The 26,169-nt window shown below is 39.1% G+C and overlaps 1 protein-coding gene across 3 annotated transcripts in view; it reads left to right on the top strand.

Moving 5' to 3' along the window:
- The window catches only part of LOC106880387 (N(6)-adenine-specific methyltransferase METTL4), an 84,154-nt gene that overhangs the window by 53,900 nt on the left and 4,085 nt on the right, over positions 1-26,169 (top strand). For all 3 annotated transcript variants that reach the window (XM_089366430.1, XM_014930299.3, XM_014930297.3), the window contains 5 exons: positions 2,210-2,371; positions 2,715-2,781; positions 7,499-7,673; positions 17,141-17,348; positions 17,930-18,021. In XM_089366430.1, the coding sequence (XP_089222556.1) occupies positions 2,210-2,371; positions 2,715-2,781; positions 7,499-7,673; positions 17,141-17,348; positions 17,930-18,021 (704 nt within the window). The remainder of the gene's footprint in view (positions 1-2,209; positions 2,372-2,714; positions 2,782-7,498; positions 7,674-17,140; positions 17,349-17,929; positions 18,022-26,169) is intronic.

Below are 26,169 nucleotides of genomic sequence, written 5' to 3'. Positions count from 1 at the left end.
TTTACACACACACACACTCTTCTACATCTCTATCTTCCCCTCATCGATGGAAACCCCTCTTCTCCTTCAACCAACCCTCTCAACCAAATGTGTGTGTGCGTGTGTCTGTGTGCATGCATGTGCGTTCACATGGAAACAGCTGATTCCTTGAGTTAAGGATATGAGAAGTGATGCATATGGCTAGTCCTGAGCGTGTGTGTGTGATGTGTGTATATCGTATGTATATGGTTGTATGTGCTTGCTGGCACGTAAAAGCACCATCCAAATGTGGTTGATGCCAGCCCCCTCTGGCTCCTCAGAGTGGTTGGCATTAGGAAGGGCATCCAGCTGTAGAAACCTTGCCAGATTAGACTGGAGCCTGGTGCAGCCTCCTGGCTTCCCAGACCCCAGTCGAACTGTCCAACCCATGCCAGCATGGAAAGCGGACGTTAAACTATGATGATGATGATGATCTCTCTCACTCTCTCTCTCTCCCTATAGAGAGAGAGAGAAAGAGAAAGAGAAAAGGGCAAGTGTCTCCTACTATAGCCTTGTGAGTGGATTTGGTAGATGGAAACTGTGTGTATGTATGTATACAGTTTAATCATGCATGTGTAGTGTGGGTGGGTGGATCATGAAAGAGAAGGTGGGGAGGGGAATGCATTTAGAATCTGAAACGTTTTACCTATTAGTTTTCTCCACCACCACTACCACCACCGCCACCACTTTAATAGTCCATCCTTTTTACATCCTCCTTTGCTACACATTTGCTGCCTTCTACCCATCCACCCAACAATCTACCCATATAAAGAAAGCCTATCCAGCTAGCCATCTACCCATCCACACAACTGTCCACCCATCCTCCCAGCTGGCAGTTTATCCATCCCACTACCTACCCTTCCACCCAGCTATGTACCCATCCACCCATCCTTCCAGCTGGCAGTTTATCCACCCAGCTCATCTACCCATCTATCCAGCCATCTTATATCTACCTCCTCCCACCTACCCAGCCCTCTACACATCCACCTAGCTATCTGTCTACCCACCCAGCTATTTGTATATCCACCCAGCTATCTGGTGAGACTCCAGACCTTACACCTGGCCATCAAAAATCTGTAGCAACAGCAAGCAGCAGTAGCAGTAGAGGTCATAGTAGTAGTTTTGGATGTAGTCGTGATGTAGTAACAGCAGCAGTAGTTGTAGTAGTAGTATTGGTGGTAGTAGTAGTGGTAGTAGTAGCAGCATCAGCAGCACTAGGAATAGTAATGACAGGAGTGGTAGTAACTGTAGTTTTAATTACAGTAGTGGTGGCAGCAGTGGTGGTGGCGGTGGTGGTGGTAGATTTCAACCATCTGTTTCCTCTTAAATTGATTATCTTCTCATGCATTAATACTGCTGTTGTTGTTGATGATGATGGTGGTGGTCGTGGTGGTAGAGGGGGGGGGTTGTGGTGGTGGTGGTGGTGCCCCCCCTGGTGCTCTTTGTAAAGGTGTTTATTACTGATACTGTTTGCTGTTAGTATTGTTGTTATTGTTAAGTTTGTATATACGTGTGTGTATGTGTGTGTGTGTGTGTGTGTGTGTGTGTGTGTGTGTAAATTCAAGTGCATATGTGAATTTGTTTAAGTGGACAAAATGTAGGTAGTCCTGTGTGTGTTTGTGTTTGTATGTGTGAATATGTGTCTGTGTGAAGATGCCTGGCCAAATGGTTAGAGTATCAAGCTAATAACCAGAAGATTATGGGTTCAGTTTCTGCAACAGTCAGTAGGTTGTATGTCCTTGAGCAAGGCACTTCATTTCCAGTTATGCACTGGAGTCGATGTAATCGACTTAATCCCTTTGTCTGTTTTTGTTTGTCCCCTCTATGTTTAGCCCCTTGTGGGCAATAAAGAAATAGATATGTGTCTGTGTGTGTGTGTGTGTGTGTGTGTCTGGATATGTATTTATGTATGTGTGTGTGTGTAAATAAGTATCTTATACAATGAATTGTATTTGGGTACAGAGTAAGTTACCAGTCATTGCTGTTCTTAATTTTTTCTTGATAAAGAGTTTTTTACCCCAAAATATTGAAATGTATAATAAAATTATATAAACTGCTTTGTTTTGTTCAACTCAGCTTTTGATTTCACCTCAAATTGTATTCTATTAACTTTCTGGAATAATTTCTACAATTTTAACAATTATAATTGTCTTTGAAATTGAATTAAATTGAATTAATGTTTGTTTTTCAGAACTTTGTGTGGCACATGAAAATCCATCATTTCTCAAAGTCCAATATAATGGAGAAATTCCTCAGATTGTGACAATTGCTAACCATAAATATCTGCTTCCATCCAAGAGCACATTCCTGCTGTCCAATTTGGACACTTTTAAAGAAATATACCCACTTGCAGGTGAGTTCAAGAAAGTTCTTGTAGAATTTGGACATAATTTAACGAAAGAAAACTGGATGTCTTGTTGAATAGGCTCTTTATGCATGATGGGCTTCTTTCAGTTTCCATCAATCAAATCCACTCACAAGGCTTTCATCAGCCCACAGCTATAGTAGAAGAAACTTGCTCAAGGTGTCATGCAGTGAAACTGAACCCCGAACCATGTGGTTAGGAAACAAACTTCTTACCACACAGCCACAACTATATGTGTGACTGTACATACATGCCTATATATATGTGTGTGTGTATATATGTGTGTGTGTATATATGTGTTTTTCAATGGTTTTGTGTTTGCTTTTTCCAGGTGGTCCATTTCATGTGATTCTGATTGATCCTCCATGGCAAAACAAATCAGTGAAGAGACTGAAATCGTGAGTACACCGTTGTTGTTGTTGTTTAACCCAGGGTCAGTCCTGACCTTGTAGACCAGTTAATCAAAGTCATTCCACCCTTGATGACCATTCTATCATCTATTCAAACATATTGTACTGATTTTTTTGATAAACTGATTTTTGGTTGATTGACTGATGGATTGATTGATAACTGAGTGATTGATTGTTGGATTGATTGACTGCTTTACTGATTGATTGATTGTTTGATTTATTGTCTGATTGATTGTATCATTGACTGATTAACTGTCTGATAGATTAATTGTCTAAATCAATGGATTGATTGATTAATTTCCTGATTCACTGATGGAGATTTTGATTGTTACAGTGACAATGTCACGTGACTGTCACATGACTACATCCATTACTGTTGTTCCCTTGTTCATTCAGTCCTTGCCTTAAGTGTAAGAAAAAAGGGGAGAGGAGGAGGCGGAAGTTTGTTGAGAGAGATCTGACTGTTACATTGAGGAGGTCAAGTGGGATATACAGACCAACAATCGTTGGGGATGTGGTGGTGTTATCATTTATGAAGTGTTTGCTGTAATAACACATGCATGTATACATATATATATATATATGTGTGTGTGTGTGTGTGTGTGTATATATGCCTGTGTGTGCATGCATTCACTCTTACTCTCACTGCTTGACTCCTTAGGCAAGTATCTCCTGCTATAACCTTGGGCTGACCAAATCCTTGTCAGTGGATGTGGTAGGCGGAAACTGAAAGAAACCCATCATGTACACGTACGCACACAAAAGCACACATGTGCATGATCACACACGCAGACACACACATGTATGTAGATATAAGTATATGTGTGTATGTCCATCAGTGAAAGACAAACATATCAGTTACAAAGTCAATCAATGTCTGCATCAAGCAAAAACACCCTGTGTTATTTATTCCTCCCGAGTTACAGAGACACACCCTGTAAATCTGGTGTTACACAAATAAGGTGAATCTTTGGTTAGTCTGCTGGAAATCTATAACTGATGGCACCAGTGTTTACCAAAGATGTGATATATAAATGTGCGGAAATGGAAATCTAGGTTTGTTTGTTTTTGAACATGAGAGACTGGTTCATGTTTTTGTGCAGCCACTCCACTAAATGTGATTGTCTCTTGATGTCATTTAATTACGCAATTAAATAATTAATTATAACAACAACAACGATAATGATGTTAAGCAAGATGATGATGGTGATGATGAGGATAATGATGATGTAACAACAACAACAGCAATAATTATAAGAGGAATAATAGCAGTTGTAATAATTATGATGATAATAACAATAATAATATTGATAACAATAATGATAACAATAGTAATAATAACCAAATAATAATAATAATAACAATAATAATAATAACCAAATAATAATAATAATAACAATAATAATAATAATTAGAATAGACAACACATCAGAAAGTGATAAGTGTAGAATCTGTGGACAAAATGGTGAAACTGTATGGCATATTACCAGCCAATGTACGCCACTAGCCCAGAAGGAGTATAAGAACCGTCATGACAATATAACAAGGATTGTCCATTGGACACTTTGCAACAAGTATGGACTTGACAGAGCTAAATATTGGTACGACCACAAACCTGAAGGCATCATCGAAAATGATAATGCAAAGATCCTGTGGGATTTTATGATTCAGTGCGACCATGAGATAGAGAATAGGAAGTCAGACATAGTGTTAATTGACAAAGAAAGAATTTGAACTTAAATTGTGAAGATGGATGAAATGCCGCTAAGCATTTCATCTGGCGTGCTAACGATTCTGCCAGCTCGCCACCTGAATGCTGAGACGCTCTTTGGTCATGACTGACCCTGGGATTGCACCTAGAAAGTGACCCTCCCAGGCACAAGTCCGGGCAAGGTTGTTTCATGGAAGACCAGCAGTCGCCCATGCATACTGACCTCCCCTCTCCACACTACCAGTGTTATCCAGGGGAAAGGCAAAGGGGCCGATACAGCTTGGCACCTGTGACGCTGCAACTTATGTCTACAGCTGAGTGAACTGGAGTAATGGGAAATAAAGTGTCTTGCTCAAGAACACAACACGCAGCCTGGTCCGGGATTCAAACTCACAACCTCACGATCATAAGATTAACACTCTAACCACTGAGCCATGCGCCACCTTAATAATAATAATAATAATAATAATAATAATAATAATAATAATAATAGAAACTAAAAAATAACAATAATGGTAATGATGATAATGAAGATAACAACAACTACAACAATAATGATAAAAATATTAATTAACAGCAATAACTACAAGAAAATAACGAAGATGATGATAATAATAATATCTTCATAATTTTTGTGTTTGGTGTTAATGAAGCTGATTTTGAGGCTGATATTTAATTTTACTGTACCAGTGTTGATTCCCACCATGGGGCATTTAATAGTAGTTTCTGTTTCTTATTTCTTATAAAGCACATTGTTTTGCCATATTGGTATGTTGAAGTGAGCGACACACACACACACACACACACACACATGTGCTCTGAGAGAAAGAGGGAGTGATGGAGAGGCAGGAATTTTGGTAATTATGGGATGGGTTAAGATATTTAACGAAGCTACATAATTAGCCGAAAAAAAATCATCTCGTTTACATTGTTTGTAATGTTTGCGTGCCATTATATTTCTTCCTGTTGGGCAGGACACACACGCACACGCATTAATAGGTTTAACATTCTGGGTCACCTCGTCACTCTTGTTGTTGTTGTTGACATTTCTGATGTTGTTGTTGCCGTCATCGTTATCGTCATCAGGACGGCCGACTGGCAGAGTCATTGGCAGCCATTGAACAAAATCTGTTGCTGTGCGTGTTTTGGCTCTTCATGTTCTGAGTTCAAATCCCACAGAAATCAGCTTTGCTTTTACATATTTCTTGGGGTTCAGGGTTCAGGTAACAGAAAGGTACCAGTCTCAATGATGGGGTGCGGTGGGGGGGGGGGGGGGAGTCTCCAGTGTTGACTAAAACTTTCTCTTGAGAAATTGCTTGCAAAAATTAGAGACAATTACTTATAACCATCACCCTACTCCTCCCCCTCCTGTTGTGGTGCAACAGATTTTGTTGTATCTTGGGTGGGTCATTCTGCCAATAATAATAAACACACACTGGTTCTCTTTCACTTCTTTTATTACTTTTAGTCAACTCATCAACTATTTTGCCTATTAATTAATCGATTGTTAATTTACTCGTTTGATCAGTTATTCAATTAGCTGGATTTGTCAGACTCCTTTTGTTGTTATTCATGACCTCATCAATGGAATGACCTTTCTGTTCCAGGTCTGAGACAGACCAAACTTAGCTGATTGATTGATTGATTGGCTGATTAATCAAACAATCAATTAATTGGTTAAATGGTTAACTAGTTGACTAGTAACAATAAAAACGTGAAATAGAACCAGTGAGTGGCATGGCTATATAGATGCAGACATGGCTGTGTGGTTAGAAGTTTTCTTCCCAACCACACAGTTTCAGGTTCCATCCCACTGTATGGCTCCCTTGGCTAAGTGTCTTCTCTTATATCCCTGCAAAGCATTGTGGGTAGATTTGGTAGATGGAAGGTGAAAGTAGCCTGTTGTATATATATGTACATGTGTGTCTATGTGTTTGTGTGTGTGTGCATGTATATATGTATGTATTTGTGTGTGTTTCTTTCTGTTTGCACCAACTGACGATGTATATTGATTTGTCTGCGCCCCCCCCCCCCTCACTTAGCAGTTTAACAAGAAAGGATTGACGGAATAAATACCAGACTTGAAATAGACACCAGTGTTAATTTGTTTGACAGAACTCATCAAATTTGTACTCCAGCATGGCCACAATGGAATAAAAGAACAGTCAGGTGACCTAAAGATCTTATTAATTGGTGTTTAATTACTGGTAAATGGTGCAACTATTGACATTCAACCCTCTCCCCCCCACCATCTGATGCTGGAGGCGGGGGGGGGGTGAGAAAGGAACGGGTTTGAAATATTGGATTATGGAAGAATTTTACTTCAATGAGTGGGAGGGGGTGGTGTTTACCAAATACCACAGTTACTGTGTCATGGTAACGAGAATGATTAGACAAGTTTTGTTAATTGGCTTCAGTTAATATTGTTTGTGAAGTTGCTGATTACTGCAATTAACAAGGTGGGGTGTGTGTGTGTGTGAGCATGTGTGCACGTGTGTGTGGGTGTATGTACATGTGTGTACTTCAGTGTGTGTCTGTGTATGTATGTGGATGTCCAATATGCGTGTGTGTACATATGCATATATACATCAGTGTGTGTCAGTGTGTATGAACTTGTATGTATATCAGTGTGTGTGAGCGTGAGCGTAAAGGCTAGACAGGTTGGCTAGTTGCTGTGTTGCCAGCTGATTGATGGGTTGATTGATTAGCAGTGATGGTACAGGGTGGAGGGGATGTGGATCACATTCTTTTTTTGTTTGGCCTATGTATTGCTCTTGACACAGTCTACATAAAAAAACAGTCCACGTAAAAGAAGATTCGGCCTGCTTCGTTTCGTTAGATTGTCTCACAAAGGTGAACAAACAGATTTTGACCAATACGTGTGTGTATGTGTGTGTGTCCTTGCCTTGGCGTCATCCATCCTACAGTGCCATTCCTTTATGGTGATCGATGTCTTTGCAATTTATGTGTTTCCTCAATCCTGGTTTCTTTCAGATATTGGTGTGAATCAGATACAAACCTGGAGAACCTTGCTGTCCCACAGTTAGCCGCACCAGACTGTTTGGTTGTTGTGTGGGTCACCAATCGACGCAAACATCAAGAATTTGTCCAGGAAACTCTCTTCAAGAAGTGGAATGTCCAAGACTGGGTGACCTGGTTCTGGTTAAAGGTCTGTATCGAAGGAATTGGTGTTTCAGGAAAATCTTTGAAGTTTCAGTCAATCCTTTGTCTGTCAAAAGCACCACCACCACCACTACTTTTTCTTCCATAAAATGGTAGCTAAGTGATGTAAGAGATGGATGGGGGGAGGTGATAAAAAACATTACTGATATCATGGGGAAAAGGGGCCTCGTGGTTTATCAGTTTAAGAACCAAGGGCTTGTTATTGTTGTTTAGCACTGGATCGGGCTTGAATTGAATAAAAGACATTCTAGCTTTGACCATCCTGTCTTTTCTTCAAGGGTAGTTCATCTAAGCTTACATCATCCAATGCGATCATCCTTTTTCTCTTTTAAGACAGTAAAGTATAATTTGAAGGTGATTTGAATTTGCCTACTGTTTCTAGCAGATCATGTAACAGGACCTGCTAGAAACAGGGTCTCCTTCATTTGGTCTTTCGAATTTGTGCCAGTAGAGACATGATTTAAGCACTTTGTTACCATTTTCTGGAAGTAAAAATGGTGGTGGTGGTGGTGGTGGTGGTGGTAGCAATAATGGTGGCAGTAGTGGTGGTGGTGGTGGTGGTGGCAGTGGTAGTGATGATGGTGGTTGTGGTGGTGGTGGTGATGGTGGTGGTTGTGGTGGTGGTGATGATGGTGGTGGTGGTGGAAATGGCAAAGGTAATGGGTGCTGTTGTTGTTGTTATCGTATTCTTAGGTTTCTCCAGGCAGAGGACAAAGAAATATTCTTCAGAGAAGACTTCCCGGCATTCATTATTCTCCTTCTTGTTGGCTGCCATCGTCGTTGCCATCTTCAGAGAGGATAGCTTACAGTGGAACCAATATGGCTGTTAATAATAATAATAATAATAATAATAATAATGCTGATAACTTCACCAAAGTGCTGTCAAGCCTTGAAGAACTATTTTCTGGAATGTGGGGAATGGTGAGGCAGATAATTAACAAATATTTTTGTGACCCAGAAAACAAGGGTGGAGTCCTTGAAAAGAAATGGGGCAGTCGGCACTGCTGCTTGTTACCAACAAGGGTTAAAAACAAAAAAAGGTATTGTGTACGTGAAATTGGTTCAGATAAGAGAGAGAGAAAGAGAGAGAGAGAGAGAGGGAGAGTAAAAGTACACACTGGCCATTCATTTGATTCTGCTGTTCTGTGGTTCTGTTGTTCTACCATTCTGCTCAAGTTGGCATTGATTTATAAAGACATTTAATCTTTTGGTACTTGTTTAGGTGGAGATAAACACACACACAAGTTTACACTCACATACAGACAAGCACACATATGTTTACATTCATAGGCACAGGCGTGACTTTGTGGTAAGAGGTTTGCTTACCAACCACATGGTTCTGGGTTCAGTCCCACTGCATGGTACCTTGGGCAAGAATCTTCTACTATAGCCTCGGGCCGACAAAAGCCTTGTGAGTGGCTTTGGCAGATGGAAACTGAAAGAAGCCCATTGTATATATATGTATGTGTCTGTGTTTGTCCCCCACCATTGCTTGACAACCAATGTTGGTGTGTTTACATCCCCATAACTTGGCAAAAGATAGAATAAGTACTAGGCTTACAAAGAATAAGTCTTGGGGTCGATTTGCTCGACTAAAGGTGATGCTCCAGCATGGCCGCAGTCCAATGATTGAAACAAATAAAAGATAAAAGATTTACAGTAATACAGAATGTGGGCCATGGCTGGAGCAGATGAGACCCCAAGTTATTTTCCAAACCAACCCCGGCATCCTCAAAAAATGGCTATGGCAGCTGTATGGTGCTTCATAAGACATATTCCACTGTTAATTTCTGAATCAAAGACAACCAATTACTCTCAAGAAATCAGTCTTACACAAAAAAAGAAAAAAAAAACCCAGAATTGTCAAAAACTGGTTCTCAGAGATTAAGCAATTCTGTTGGACCAAACACATCTCTCAAATTGTTCTTTGACAATTATTGAAGCTAAGACATAAAGTATTGTCAGACTGCAATCACCACACACTTTTACTATTGATTACTGTTTTTCCAAAATACTTGGAATCGGTAAGACATAATCAAAGATTCATGAACTGAGAAGCAAAAACTGAAATATTGCAGTCGTTTGTTGTCTCAGGAAGAGAATTCGTTTTGTTTTTCTTGTTTAACTGAGAATATCTCTTTTAAACACTGCATTAGCAAAAGGTATTTGAACTCTGTGGATTTAAATATCTGGATCTAAATATGGTTTAAACCCATCCATAATGTGTTTACTTGCAAATAAGCAAAAAAAAAACCACATGCACACACACACACACACACACACACAAACACACTGTTTATTAAAAACAAAAAAATCTTCACAGTTCTTACGCAGAATTTCACATGACCATTCAGTTGTAATGATTCTCTCTCTCTCTCTCTCTGTCCCTGTCTCCCCCCTCTCTCTCTCTTTCTCTCTCTCTCTCTGTCCCTGTCTCCCCCCTCTCTCTCTCTTTCTCTCTCTCTCTCTTTCTATGGGCATGGCTGTGTAGCTAGGAAGCTTGTTTCCCAGCTACATGGTTTCGGGTTCAGTTCCACAGCGTGGCACCTTGAGCAAGTGTCTTCTGCTATAGCCCCGGGCCGACCGAAGCTTTGTAATTGAATTTGATAGGTGCAAGTTACTGCCACGTGTGTATATGTGTGTGTAGGTACTTGTGCCTCTTTGAGAGAGAGATAGATAGAGAAAGAGAGGATATATATACACGTTATATAATGATTTAATTAGCAGCAGCACTTGGTATGAGCTATTAGAATCCAAGAAGTGCATTTAAGAAGGCGATTATTTCGGAGTTTTATCTTTTGATCAAATAGCAAATATTTGCTATTGAAGCAACTGTAAAAGTAAAGAACTTGGAATAAAGATTTCTTTCTCTTATTACACACACACACACACACACACATGTGTGTGTATGCATCCTTGCATACATAAACATACATACATATATATATATATATATATACGTATCGACACATAGATATGAATATATATATATAATGTATGTGAGAGAGAGAGAGAGAGTGTGTGTGTGTGTGTGTGTATGCATTTATATGCTCTCACGCACACACACACTCACATGCACACATATATACACACATGTTTACACTCACGAATATGTTCTTCATTATAAGTAGATTAGTTATATATCTGAATATAATTGAGTGTTTCCACATTCACACAAAAGCACACACACACACTCCACACATATACAAACACACACATATATTGACACACAGATATGTAATTACATATATATAGATTTATGAAACTTTTACATATTTGAGCGTGTACACACTTGTGTGTATGTGTATATATATATATATATATATATATATATGTAAGTGTGCGATATATGTGTGTGTGTGTGTGTGTGTATGGCTTCATACATTGGTGCTTTGAGACATATTCAGAAACTCTCAAAAAGAGACTTCCTTATATGGAGTGTCTTATGTGTGTGCGTATGTGTTTGTGCATGTGTGTGTTTTCGCATGTGTATGTATGTGTGTGTGTGTGTGTATGAATGGATGGATGTATATGTGAATGTGTTTGTATGTGTATGCGTGTATGCATTCGCACGCATGTGTGTGTGTGTGTACAGATCAATGTATATGTGTATGTGGTTGTATATATATATATGTTTGTGTGTGTATGGATGGATGAATGCATGCATGAATATGTGTGTGTGTGTGTGTGTGTGGTTGTATGAAATCAGAATCCAATGCTGAAGTTGTTTCCACTCAATCCCAAAGACGACGTTTTTGTGTTGATAACAGGGTTTTTACCTCTGATGGTTATTCCTCCAACACCTCACCCTCTGCCCTCCTGCGCACCAGGCCAATGCCACACCCAGCTCTCAAACCATCACCCAGGCTCCTCTCCTAAGTTTGCAGCTCACAAACCAGCCCCCCCCCCCCCCACGACTCCCTTCCTCCTCCCTCCACCCTCCACCTGCACTGCTCTGCTCTTACTCTCACATGTCTATGACGCGCACACACACACACACACGCATCTGCACGTCCTCTCTCATTCTTTTTCTCCTCTCCCATGTTTCAGTCTGCACACACACACACTCTCTCTCTCTCTCTCTCTTCACTCTCTCTCTCTCTCTTCTCTCTCTCTCACTCATGTGCACACATTCATGCACACACACTCTCACACGCACATGTACATCTCTCACACGCACTCACTTTCTCATATACACACACACACACACACAGAGTCTTTGTCTCTCTCTCTCTACCTTTTGTTGTCTGTCTCTCTATTTGTCTCTCTCTGTTTTAGTCTGCACACACACGCACACACATATCATACACATACACATGCTCTCTTTCTCTCTCCTCATTTCTGTCTGTCTGTCTGTCTCTCTTCCTCCTTTTTCTCTGTTTCAGTCTGCACACACACACACACACACACACACACATCATGTACATACACAGCCTCTCTCTCTCCTTACAGCTGATGCTGTAGACAAAGGACTTGATAACATTCCTGGGTGTTGGAGGTGGAGGAGAAAGAAGAAGAGGAGGAGGAGGTGAGGTGGCAGGGTGCAGGAATGACAGAAGGATGGAGGAAAAGAGAGAAATATGAGAGGGGGAGGGGAAGGGCGTCACTGTCACTGCCCAACCATATATACACCCATCCACACATGGAGGGTCACATGGTCCCCACATGCATCCACATTCATCACCTCCACCACTGACACTCCCCACTCAGTCTTACCCACAAGCAGCAGCAGCAGTAGTAGTAGTAGTAGGATGGAGGAAAGAATGAATGAATGAATGAAGAAAGAGAAGAAGAAGAAGAAGAAGGAAAAGGAGAAGTGAATGAATGAAGAAATGGTAGAATAAGACAAAGGCAGAGGGTGAAAGAAACAGGTGGAGGAGGAGGAAGAGTAGGAGGATAAGGATAAGGATCCTTTGTTTGTTTGTTGTTGTCAGCCCCAAGTGGAAGCAGTGAAAGTGTTGTAGACAATTGGGTCTGTTCTTATAAAATTCCATTGAAAGGAACATTATTGGCAGATAAGTATCTAACCCCCACCCCTGCTGCTGCTGCTGATCTTGCAGCCATCATCATCATCATCATCATCATTGTCATGGTCATTGTTGGCTCAACAACTTCTTCTGATGCGACACTTGACTTCCTAGAAATAGCAGCTAAACTGCCTTCATCTCACACTTTACTGAGCAGCACGGATGATGTAGTTGTAGATGTAGATGAAGGCAAGATGGTCATGGCTGGAACGGCTTTGCTCGTAGGTTGCTGCACCCGGGTTGACTTGGGATTAAGCAGGGTCTTGGAAGAGAATTTAATAACCAGAAAACAACACACACACATATACACACATGCAGAGGCACACGCTCATACACACACACACACACACACGTAGTCATACACACTCACACACAACATGTAGTCACACACACACATGTAGTCACGCACTCACACACACGTAGTCACTCACACACACACATGCACACACAGTTGTTAAATGATGTTTGCACCTTTGATTCCCGATGTGTGCAGTTTCTCTCCGACATGTTGCATCTAATTTCCTTTTGTGTCTCTTGTTCAATAAATGGATTTTTAGTAATAGCAAGAAGCACTGAAAGACAGTGGTAGAACTTATGAAGAAAGCGGATATTATGATGTCTTAACTTAGCCATGTAACAGTCTACAGTTTTTTATTATTATTGGATTGGACTTATAATTTAAAGAAATGTTTTTACTGCTATGTCTGGGAAATAAAATCACAGAGTGGATGAGAAAGAGGAGATAAAGAGAATACAATCTCACAATGGATTAAAATTAGAATTTTTAAGAATTTACTAGTCAGTGTAGACTTCAAAAATTATCTTTTCTTTTTAGTAAAAGTTACATAGTCCAAACTAATTAATAAGCAGCTTTCTTTATCATAGTATTGACTTGTAGCAGTAGTAGTAGTAGTAGTAGTAGTAGTTGTTGTTTCTTACCTCCAGGTCAATCATGATGGAGTAAACCTTTGATCAGAAGCAATCCATCAATGACCATCCATTCTTTTTCCTATTTGTTGACAGACCATTACCACATTATCCAATGCAGTCAATCTGTAATACAGAGTGAGATGTGACTGTTATTTCTAGCAACCTTAACAACCACTCTGACTCCTATTAAGAATAATTTTTTTGTTTGTATCTAAGCAGTATATTTCTTTTACCTGACTGGATTCCAGTTTGTTTAAGAAATTCTAAATACCAGATCTATTACCATTTTCATAAGCAATTTCATTCATAAGCCACATTGGCTCTCTTTTTGATGTCTTTGTACCATTTCTGCAGAACTGGCATCAAAGAGTTTGCTAGTGGAAGAGTTAAACCATTTACGGTTGACATGTTAAATATTTGGAACTCTAGAATCAGATGTGTTTGCGATACACTCTCAGACTGACATTTCTGCTACACCATCAACTATTTGGTTTCCAGAGATTAATCCTCTTCAGATTCCCAGACTTTTCTTCCTGAAAATGTCTGCAAATTCTTTGCTTTGAGAGGGAAATTAATAACATTTATATATCCAACTCCATTAAAGAAAAATAGTTATTACCCTCCCTAGACACGCATATATACATACACACATGTGTGTAAACATAAATATATGTGTGTGTATAAAGATGGATAAATATGTATACCAATTTATCTCTCTCTCTCTCTCTCTCTCTCTCTGTTTATACACATACACACACACACTTCACTATGCTTCAATGATTCCAGCTTCACTTCATCAAAGTTTTTATGTTCCATCTACTAAAGATGGGATGTATGTACATATTTGTGTGTGTGTTTGTGAGTGTGCATGTACACACACACACACACGCATACATATTTGCATGTATGTATACCTACCTACATACATACCCTACTAACACAAATGCATACATACACATACAAACTTAATTCTTGTCCCATGTAACAGATTCTTTGATGTGAAGAGAATAATGATAATAATAATAATTTCTGTGAGCACAAATTCCACAGATTTGTAGGAAGAGATACATCCGATCATATCGACACCAGTACATCACTGGTTTTTTTTTTTTATTGACACCAGAAGAATGCAATGTAAGCTTGACTCTTGAGAGATTTGAACTCAAAACCTAAATTAATGGATTTTAGATGAAAAGATTAGAAAGAGGAAGAGGAGGAGAAAGAGTATTGTTTATGATTCTCTAAAAGGCTTCAGAGACTAGAGGCATGAGGAGAAGGGAGTTAGGGTTATTCTCAGGCCTGAGAGATGCATAGCCACTCATATGTGTGTGTGTGTTTAATAACAGTTTGGTTCTTCTGCTATGTGATGAAACCAGACCTTTCCTATGTACCTATGACACTTGAAGATCATGGCTGAGGGCTCAGCCCCGATGGTCAGACATCTAAAAACAGAATCTCTCATGGCTCTTATTAACAAATCTCAGTTTGCTGACAGAATTTCTGAACATGACTGACCAAATTCTCACATGGTCACTCATCTACAAATAGTCTTTCTACTGACCACTGGATTCTATAGTATAGTACCCTGTGGTACCTTGTCTCTGGCTTTCTGTAGATCAACAAATATTATGTGTAATAGCTTGCATTTTGCTAAGGCCTCCTACACTTAGGAAGAAAAACCCTTGTTATTTTGTTCTATCTTTCTCAAATTCATTTCATGCAGTAATACCTCACTTTACGAACATCTCTGATCACAAATAGACAGTTTGTTATCTCTCTCTCTCCCTCTCTCCCCCTCTCTCTCTCTCTCTCTCTCTCTCTCTCTCTCTCTCTCTCTCTCTAAAGCACGATTTATTTGTGATCAGAGTTGTTTGAAAACCGAGTAACTACTGTCTTCATTTCCCTGTAACAATCCATGGTGACCCTTGCTTCTTTGATGCAAGCCATTGGTAAAGACCCCTTGTTTTACCTGGTTCACTCTGTAAGTGACTAGCTTGGACCCTATTTCATGGGATATTTTCACTCTTGCTGTCTCTTTCTTTCTCTCTCTCTCTCTCACACACACACATGATCATACACGAACACACACATACACATATACACTCACACACATACAAACACACACGCGCACACACACACACACACATGAACACATACACAAACACATGCTCATATGTACACATATGCACATACAAATGCACACGTATGCACACACTCACACACACACACACACACACACACACACATACACACACACACACACACACAGAGTGGGTATGTGACATAAATGACAGTTATCTTTTGTGATGTTTAAAACAGAAATAAGCTATTGTACACACATACACATACTGTACTCACTCAGAAATATTATACCTCCTCGATCATCTATTTATAAATGTGTGTGTGTGTGTGTACAAGTACAAAAGAAGTGACAGGAAGAGAAATAAAAAGGAAAAAAATCAAAACAGTTTTCTCTGTCAGGTTATGAATATATTTCAAGATAGGGACGTCAGCTCTGTCCCTGTGTATTGGTGTGTGTGTGTGTGTGTGTGTGTGTGTGTGTGTGTGTGTATGTAGATTGATGGACAATGAAGTCTCTTGAGGCTATACACATACGCATATATGCCAAACATAAAACATGGATGTTAAATAATGACATATATATATATATATATATATATATATATATATATATATAAATATATACACACACATATTCACATATATATTTGTGTGTATGTGTGTGTGAGCAAAGCATATATAAAATATCTATATATGCATGTGTGTGTGTATGTATATATATATATATATATGTGTGTGTGTGTGTATATATATATAAAAATATATATATATATATATATATATATATATATATATATATATATATATATATATATACATATACATACATACATACATATATACATACTTACAGATACGAAAGTGGAGGGGTGATTGTGGTGGTGGTGGTAAGAAGAAGGCATCAGTGTTTATGTTACAAAGATTTTGTTGTTATTGAAATCTCATTTTTGTCTTCAGCATTTCTCAAGATGTTTGTTTACAGCAGAGGAATGAATACGGTGGTGGTGGTGGTGGTGGTGGTATAGATGGTGGCTGTTGTGGTTGCAGTGGTAGTGTGAGTGGTGAACCGTTTCGCACGGTGGTACCTACATACAACTAGGTAGACTGGACGGTTGGCAGTTAAGTGTCTTGACCATGGATGTAGTTCAGGGTACTGTACCTCAGTTATGGTACCTACATGCAGTTTAAGTACCTTGTGTCTGAATAAAACACTTGATAATCACAGCTGGAATGTATCTGGTCGTAACTCTGCTTCACTATAAGTCATCGTCACCATCAGGTGTGAAAGGTCAGATCTGGTTGGTTTGAACATAAAGCATGCAGAATATTTGGGGTCCGATAGGGTCACTCTGTTCCTTATTCTCCTCTGTGCCCCAAGATGTTGACCTTTGCCGTTGTCATTTTTGTTTCCAAGCTAACCAGAAGTGGAGAACCTGTCAACGATATGGATTCCTCACACAAGAAACCTTACGAAGTTTTAATTCTTGGGCGGCACAAAAAGGGTAACCCTGCTGGACTAAATGATGATCCTTGTTCACCCGACAGTCCCAAGTCCCTTCCTGAGTCTCGTGTCGTCCTCACAATTCCTTGTAGCCTCCATTCTAAGAAACCACCATTAACAGGTCAGTCTGTTGTCTTTGCACCTTTTGGTTTGTTTATCCCATTCATGGTTTGGAGGGTTGTGTAACCAGAACAGCAGGGTTGCACAAAAGTCTTCTTGACCATATAGCAGTTTCTGTTTTTTCTTCTGTAAGTTTTAAATAAAAATAAAATAAAAATAAAATAAAAATGTAGCATGGATTGTCTGAATTTTTTGTTAGGTGTACATTATTTATATTTTATGAAAAAAAAAATACAACAACCTCCAATGAAGATGATAAAAGAGAGTTATGTCTGCTGTTTATGTCTCGTCAGTTAGTGTTTTTTTTTTTATTGTCTGGCTGACACTGCTACAGAACAGAACTTTGGATGAATAACGTAATTCTATCATTAACCGAGCATTTCCAAATAAAGTTTACATGCTGCTATCCAATATACTTTCAGGAATAAGCCATCTGATGATGGTTAATTTTTAAAACTGATCAAAGCATAGTGTAGAAGATGTGAAGATGTTAAATCTACCCTTTTTAAAAAAATGTGGTTAATTATGCATAAATGATAATATTAATAAATATTGACCATAATGTTTCCATTTGTTCTTCAGATATTTTGGCTGAATTTCTCCCAGACAATCCAAAATGTTTAGAATTATTTGCAAGGAACCTCTGGCCTGAATGGACAAGCTGGGGAAACGAGGTTTGTCTTCTTGTTGTAGAATACATATATATCATATATAATATATACATATATTAATAGTTATCGCCAAGCCAACATGGCAGTCCAAAAAATAGGATGAATGCTGCCATGTTGGTTTGGCGGTAACTATTAATATCCAGTACGGCTGCCGTCGTCTCCTTTAGAGAGACTTAGAAATATTAATATTTCTATATATTTACAGATATATGCATATGTATACATATACATTTATACACATACGTATACATATATATATATATCGATGCCAGTGCTGCTTTGACTGGCTTCTGTGCTGGTGGCACATAAAAGGCACCATCATATTGTGGTTGATGCCAGCTCCTCTGGCCCCTGTGCCAGTGGCATGTAAAAAGCACCCACTACACTCTCGGAGTGGTTGGTGTTAAGAAGGGCATCCAGCTGTAGAAACATTACCAGATCAGATTGGGGCCTGGTGCAGCCTCCTGGCTTCCCAGACCCCAGTTGAACCGTCCAACCCATGCCAGCATGGAAAGCAGACGTTAAATGATGATGATGATATATATTTATACATATATATGTATGTACACACATACATACACACACATACACACTCATGTATAGAGTTCGTATGTGATGACAGATAAGCATATTATCCTCCTCTCCTCCCATGACCAACCACATATAATGTATTAAGATATATACAAGTGTGTCTCAGAGGTAAGGCAGAATGTAAACATGTTTTGCTGTTGGAAACCTGAAAGACTTACAAGTCACCATTACGCACCCACACGGCCATTCACACACACACACACACACACACGGCTACACACAGGCCCACACACATACACACACACACGGCTACACATACACGCCCACACATACACACATGGCCTCACACACACACACACACACACACACACACACACACACATACGGTCACATACACATGCCTCCCACACGGCCACACATACGCACATCCACACACACACGCGGCTACACACACATTTAAACACACATACACTCATGACTACACACATACACACACACACACACAAAACATTATGTTCCATAAGTAATGCATGCTTTAAACATGTTTTGCATTGAAAAACCATACAAATATTTGGGACAGATAGTATCACTGTGTGTGTGTCTGTGTTCGTATGTGTGTGTGTTTGTGCTTCTGTGTGTGTGTGTGTAAAACATGACACATGCAGCTTGTAGAACATTATTTACTCTGCTTAGATCTATGATGTTACGTATGACCCTCAAGAGACTGTGATGGCATTGCTGGTGGTGGTGGGCAGGGACGGCAGCAGTTGTAGAGATGGTGACACTCTGCTGAGAGAGAAGGAAATGGTATAAAGTTATATAAATAGATAGAGAGAGAGGTAGAGACGTGTATATATATATATATATATATATATATATATATATATATGATATAAGAAAAAGAAATTTTACATTAAATGGCAGGATTACTCAATACATATGGTAGAGTACAGCTATTTTCATTCTTTAACAAGAATAGTGTCAACAGTGACTTTGAAGTTCTAGCCAGCTCTGCCATCCTCAGACTGTGGCACATTTGAGTTCATTGTGCTTTTATGTAATTTCTGTTAAGTTAGAATTTTCGAGGGTATGTTTTGGCCAACCAAGGATAAGGTGAGTTCCGTTGGAAGATGTCATTCAACAGAACTTTGCTTACCCTTAGCTAGCCCAAACTTCGAAGTCACTGTCAATGCTATTCCGTGGTGAAGCATTGGTCCTTGCTTGAAGTACACCCCATAAAAAGGGATCATGAAGGTTGAGATCTGGGCTGTTACTGGAGACCACATGTTGGCCCTAACAAAAAATGGCACTTTCTCACCATGAAAGGTTTATGTTGCAATTGACCCATGGCATGGTGCAGAATCCTAGATAAGCACCACATTGTCAAGTCCAAGCTTCTGTTCTATCCAAAGTAACAGAGAGTTCTTCAGGATGTCCAGATACTCCTTTGGGCCAATCTTCAAGCCAGGCTCAAATGAAGTGTGGATCCATGACACTTCCATCACTTGCCACAACTCCAAATATCATCAGAGAGGTAGGGTTCTTAGTCTCAAATGCATTATTAAGGCCGTCAGCTGGCAGAATCGTTAGCATGCCGAGCGAAATGCTTTGCAGTATTTCGCGTGTCATTACATTCTGAGTTCAAAATCAGCTGAAGTCAACTTTGCTTTTCATCCTTTTGGGGGTCGATAAATTAAGTACCAGTTGAACAATAGGGTTAATCTAATTCCACTGAACCCTCCTACCAAATTTCAGGCCCTGTGCCTAAAGCAGAAAGGATTATTATTATTATTTTATCTATTATTATTATTATTATTTTTATTTATTATTATTATTAGTAATTATTATTATTAGTAATTATTATTATTATTATTTATTATTATTAGTAGTAATTATTATTATTATTTATTATTATTATTCTTATTATTTTTATTATTGTTGTTGTTGCTGTTATTATGATTGCTATTGTTATTTTTATGATCTTAATTCTTATTTGTCCAATTAAAACACTGGGAAAAATGCTGGTAAAATAGGATCCCACCGATTCTGCTGATAATGACTATCATTCCCATTGGTAGTAGCAGTAGCAGCAGTAGCAGCCACTCTTTTATTCAGCCTATCCCATCTTGCTCTTTACACAACTGACTTTTCAACACTCAGAGACACTCATGGATCAACAGGGAGAGGCTGGTTGCTGCTGCTGCTGCTGTGTGTGTGTGTGTACTGTTTGTGGTGTATGTGTGTGTAAATGAGTGTATGTATGTGTGCATATAAATATACATATGTATGCACGTGTGTGTGTGTGTGTACTGTGTTTGTGTGTGTGTATATGTATATAATGGCAAGGTCAAGTACATCACACACTCACACACATATACATACACTCACACACAAACATACATACACACATCCTCTATGTGGATGCGTCTGTGTGAAGGTGGGTGTGCATGTAATGTATGTGGTGTATGTGTGTGTGTGTGTGTGTGTGTGTGTGTGCATGGTTGGCCTTTGTGTACATACACACAGCCATTATGTTTGTTCACTTTGCTGAGGAATTTATCTAAAGCGAACCCTATGTTATCACTGGTATTTCAGCAACAACATCTGTTTCTGTCAAACTTCCTGTTTAAAATATCTTCCTCTTTTCTAGAAATAACATTTTTCTTTTGCTTACACTCACACACACACAAGTATATACGTTGAAGCACACACCTACACACATCCATATATACACACACAAAGAAACATAGATTTATAAACATTTGAATATACATATACACACACTCATATATGCACACATATGTACAACTAGATGTATGCATACACACATGCACACAAACACACACACACACATACACTAATGCATTTAGACAAAATTCCACACAAACATAACCTTGAAAATATACACGCATACCAACACAAGCATAACTTCATCCAATATTTATTTGTGTGTTAATAAATGTACACACACACACACACATTGTGAATATATAATATCTGTTTATATAACACACACACTTGCATATAGGCATCTGTCTGTCTGTCTGTCTTTTTATCTGCCTATATATATATATATATATATATATATATATATATATATATATATATATATATATATATATATATATATATATATATATATAATTATATAAATATATCATAATACTTTATTTATATATATTTTTGTATATATAATTATATAAATATATTATAATATATATAATAAATATGTGTGTGTGTGTGTGTGGTGGAGGGTATAAATATATGTGTTGTGTTTATCAAAGCAGGAGATATGAAAATTTCAGGCCCTGTATCTATGTTAGAAATTATTATTATTTTTTTGTTGTTGTTGTTGTTGTTATTATTATTATTATTATTATTATTATTATTATTGTTATTATTATTATTAGTAGTAGTAGTATTAAGGCGGTGGGCTGGCAGAATTGTTAGCACGCCGGGCAAAATGCTGAGCGGTATTTTGGCTTTGGTTTCTACAGATGAATACCATTCCTATTACCAACCATTCCAGGTGTGTTCCATGCAGAACCACCATTTGAGAGGTTGGAAAAAGGGACCTCAAAGCCCCTACACATTTTTGACTCAATTTGCCAATCGCATTACAGAGTTTCCTTGAAAATGGTTTGGCATAGTTCCTAACTTTTCCCCTCTAACTAAGACTACCCAATGCTTAGCTCCTCTTCTGGCTATTTGGGGATGCTCTCTACTTCCAGCTTCCTTCCAGACTTTCTTCATCATTCACACACACACACACATGCACATACATATATGCATACCTATATATACACACACATCCATGGTCGACGACATCCAGTGGCATGTAAAAAGCACCATTCAAGTGTGGTCGATGCCAGTGCCACCTGATCGGTCCCTTGCTAGTGGCATGTAAAAAGCACCATTTGAGAGTGGTCATTGCTAGTGCCGCCTGACTGGCTCCTGTGCCGGTGACATGTAAAAAGCACCCACTACACTCTCGGAGTGGTTGGCATTAGGAAAGGCATCCAGCTGTAGAAACTCTGCCAGATGAGATTGGAGCCTGGTGCAGCCTTCTGGCTCACCAGTCCTCAGTCAAACCGTCCAACCCAGGCCAGCATGGAAAGTGGACGTTAGATGACAACGACGATGATGATGATGCACACACACACACACACACATGCATATACAAACACGCACATATATACATATTTTGATGAATATATATGTATATGAATATATATATATATATATATATATATATATATATATGTATGTATAGAAACACACACACACACATATCTCCCCCCTCCCCAACACACAGTCACGCATAAATGTAACTCATAAACTTGAAGTATGAGAATAAGAGTTCTGCTCTGCTGAAGAGAGAGAGAGAGTGGGAGAGAGGGAGGGAGAGAAAGAGAGAAGGAGAGAGAGGAAGGGAGGACAGGGAGTATGTGTATGGGTGTGTCTTTGCATTCATTTGTGTTTTTTGTTTGTGTGCTTGGAAGTTTCTGTGCCAGTTTAAAATGTGTGGGGGTGTGATTTTGTGCACGGGGTGGGGGTGGGGGCTCTGTATAGTTGTGTGTGTGTGTGTGTGTGTGTGTGTGTGTGTGTGTGTGTGTTATGTTCTGATCCGCAGCATTTTTTCGTCTCTGCCCCAGATCTACACACTCAACGTTTTACACACTCTCTCTTCATACATTCAACACAGCATATACACACTCAACATCTATACACAATATCTACAGTGTCTGCCTAAACTGATCACCATCTCCACACTGTGTCTATCTATCTCTTGGTCTATCTACCACAACCATCTCCTCACGGTGTCTGTCTATCTCTTGGTCTATCTATCTCTTGGTCTATCTACCACAACCATCTCCTCACGGTGTCTGTCTATCTCTTGGTCTATCTACCACAACCATCTCCTCACGGTGTCTGTCTATCTCTTGGTCTATCTACCACAACCATCTCCTCACGGTGTCTGTCTATCTCTTGGTCTATCTACCACAACCATCTCCTCACGGTGTCTGTCTATCTAACAGTCAGACTAGCAATCACTATCTCCACACTGCCTGTCTAACTACCATTACCATGTTAACTTTGTCTGTCTATTGGTCTAACAACCAGTCGACCTTTTTCACACTGTCTGTCTATCTATCTATTTGTCTGTCTGTCTGTCTACCAACCACAATCTATGTCTCTCTTCTCATCACCATCTACACATTGTCTGTCTATCTATCTGCCTACCACCACTAACTCCATACTGTCTATCTATCAATCAGTCTAAATATCACTCACCATCTGCATATTGTCTATCTATCAGTCTTACTGCCGCCCACAATCTATATTGTGTCTATCTATTGCTCTACCTGTTGGTCACTGTCTTCACTCTATATCCTTCTGTCCACTGACAAATAACTATGACCAACAAATATCTATGACCAAGCTGACATTTTACTGTCAACACACACACACACACGTGTGTGTGTGTGTGTGTTTCTATGTATGTCTATTAAACAACTTGTAATACTCACCAGCTGTGTCGACTTTATTAGATCTCATTAATTATTCATTAAACATCATTAATTATTCATATATAATTGCTGCCATAGATAAATATATAAGGAAACTAATTGTTGTTGCATGTTTGTTTGCCAAAATAGCATTTACTGCTGCTGCTGCTGCTGTTGTTGTTGTTGATGTATTGATTGCTGAATCAATAAATTATCATGAAACATAAGAACATTGATACACAACATGAGAGTCTGTGGTATTCATGCATTTCCAAGAGCAGCATTACACCTGCAACGCTACCACCCAGTGAAGGCTAGAGAATGGGGATCCTACATGTCTGTTTGACATGCTAGAAATAGCAGCCAAATCTATCTTACACTACACACTACTATCTTAACAAAAGATACATTTGGTAGTGTTGTCCAAGGTACATTGCACCCTGTAAAACAGAGTTAGGATAACCATGGTCTGAATACCTTACTCTGCTGCCAAAAAGGAAAAGAAACTTTGAAGAAATCTTTATGCTACTTCCTTAAAAAAAAAATGGTGGGATGGTTATAACTGGAATATTCTTGTTGACAGGTCTGCAGGATGAGATCTGACCTGGGGCTAAACAACAACAGCGGTCATCACATTATCCTGTCCCTGTTACAGGTGACCATTACTGTTTCCTGATCATTTACACATTGGATCCATCTTAGGCAGCTGTCTTCTATTATAACCCTAGGCTGACCAAAGACTTATGTGCATTATGCAACAGAATGTGCAAATCTTTGGCTGGGCTCAAGAGACATACAAGGGCCTCACATTGACTCATCAACAATGACTCGTTTCAGTGATTATTCCTAGCAATGGCTTTGCTTGTATACGAGAAAGCAAAAACTCTGTGTATATATATATATATATATATATATATATATATATATATATATATATATATACACATATATATATCTTTATATATATATATATACACATATATATATCTTTATATATATTGAAGTTATTTGGGAAAAGAGAAGTATTAGGCAGATGAAATAAAAGAAACTCTGCCCCCTCCCCCCTCGCCACCTCACCCTGCTCCCGATTAGTAGAGGAAGAACAACATCAAAATGAGAAGTGGTAATGAAGAATTCCTATTTAGGTTGTGTGCATGAATGGTTAGAATAACCCAGTTAAATAAACAAAAAAAGAATGCAAAACAAAAACAAGAACCATGGCCTCACACTACTCCTCTGCTTGTGTTTGAGGATAACAGACACACACGTGTGTATATAAAGGTGCAGGAGTGGCTGTGTGGTAAGAAGCTTGCTTCCCAACCACATGGTTCCGGGTTCAGTCCCACTGCGTGGCATCTTGGGCAAGTGTCTTCTACTATAGCCTCGGGCTGACCAAATCCTTGTGAGTGGTTTTGGTAGATGGAAACAGAAACAAACCCAGAAGAACAGCGTATCTCGGGAATCCATGGTCTGATGTACACGAAACTCGTTTCATTCTGTTTGTATTCACGTTTCAGGGGTACCTTGCTTTCAGAATATTTTCTCATTATGCACTGGTTTGGCAATCTGTGTGGTTGTCCTTTCAATGTATTGTCTGGTTTAAAAAACCACATCAGACGCCATGATTGATCTCAAGTGTGAGTACAAGAGGTGGTCAGACTCCACTGTAGACATCCACCATGTATATGCATTCACATGTATACATGCATTCACATGTATACATGCATTCACATGTATACATGCATTCACATGTATACATGCATAAAGATTGCTAGTCTTTTGAGCTGCATAGCAACCTTACTTCGTGCCACTGGCACAAAGACAACTGCATGGCACAAGCACACACATTGAGACAGTGGTTGGCATTAGGAAGGGCATCCAGTCGTAGAAAACCATGCCAAAGCAGACATTGGACCACAATGCAGTCTTTGGGCCCATTGGATCCTCTCAAAATCATTCAACTCACAACAGCATGGAAGAACACGGACATTAGACGATGGTGGTGGTGGCAGTGATGTTAGTAGTGGTGGTGGTGGTGATACATTAATGGGTTTGCTTATTATGTAAAGTTATAAATTAAAACACTCCAAACATTAATTTGAAGGACCAC

Source organism: Octopus bimaculoides, chromosome 19 (genome assembly GCF_046866305.1).
Source record: "Octopus bimaculoides isolate indiv1 chromosome 19, ASM4686630v1, whole genome shotgun sequence".
Taxonomy (NCBI): Eukaryota; Metazoa; Mollusca; class Cephalopoda; order Octopoda; family Octopodidae; genus Octopus; species Octopus bimaculoides.
This window is presented reverse-complemented; position numbering and strand designations above follow the sequence as displayed.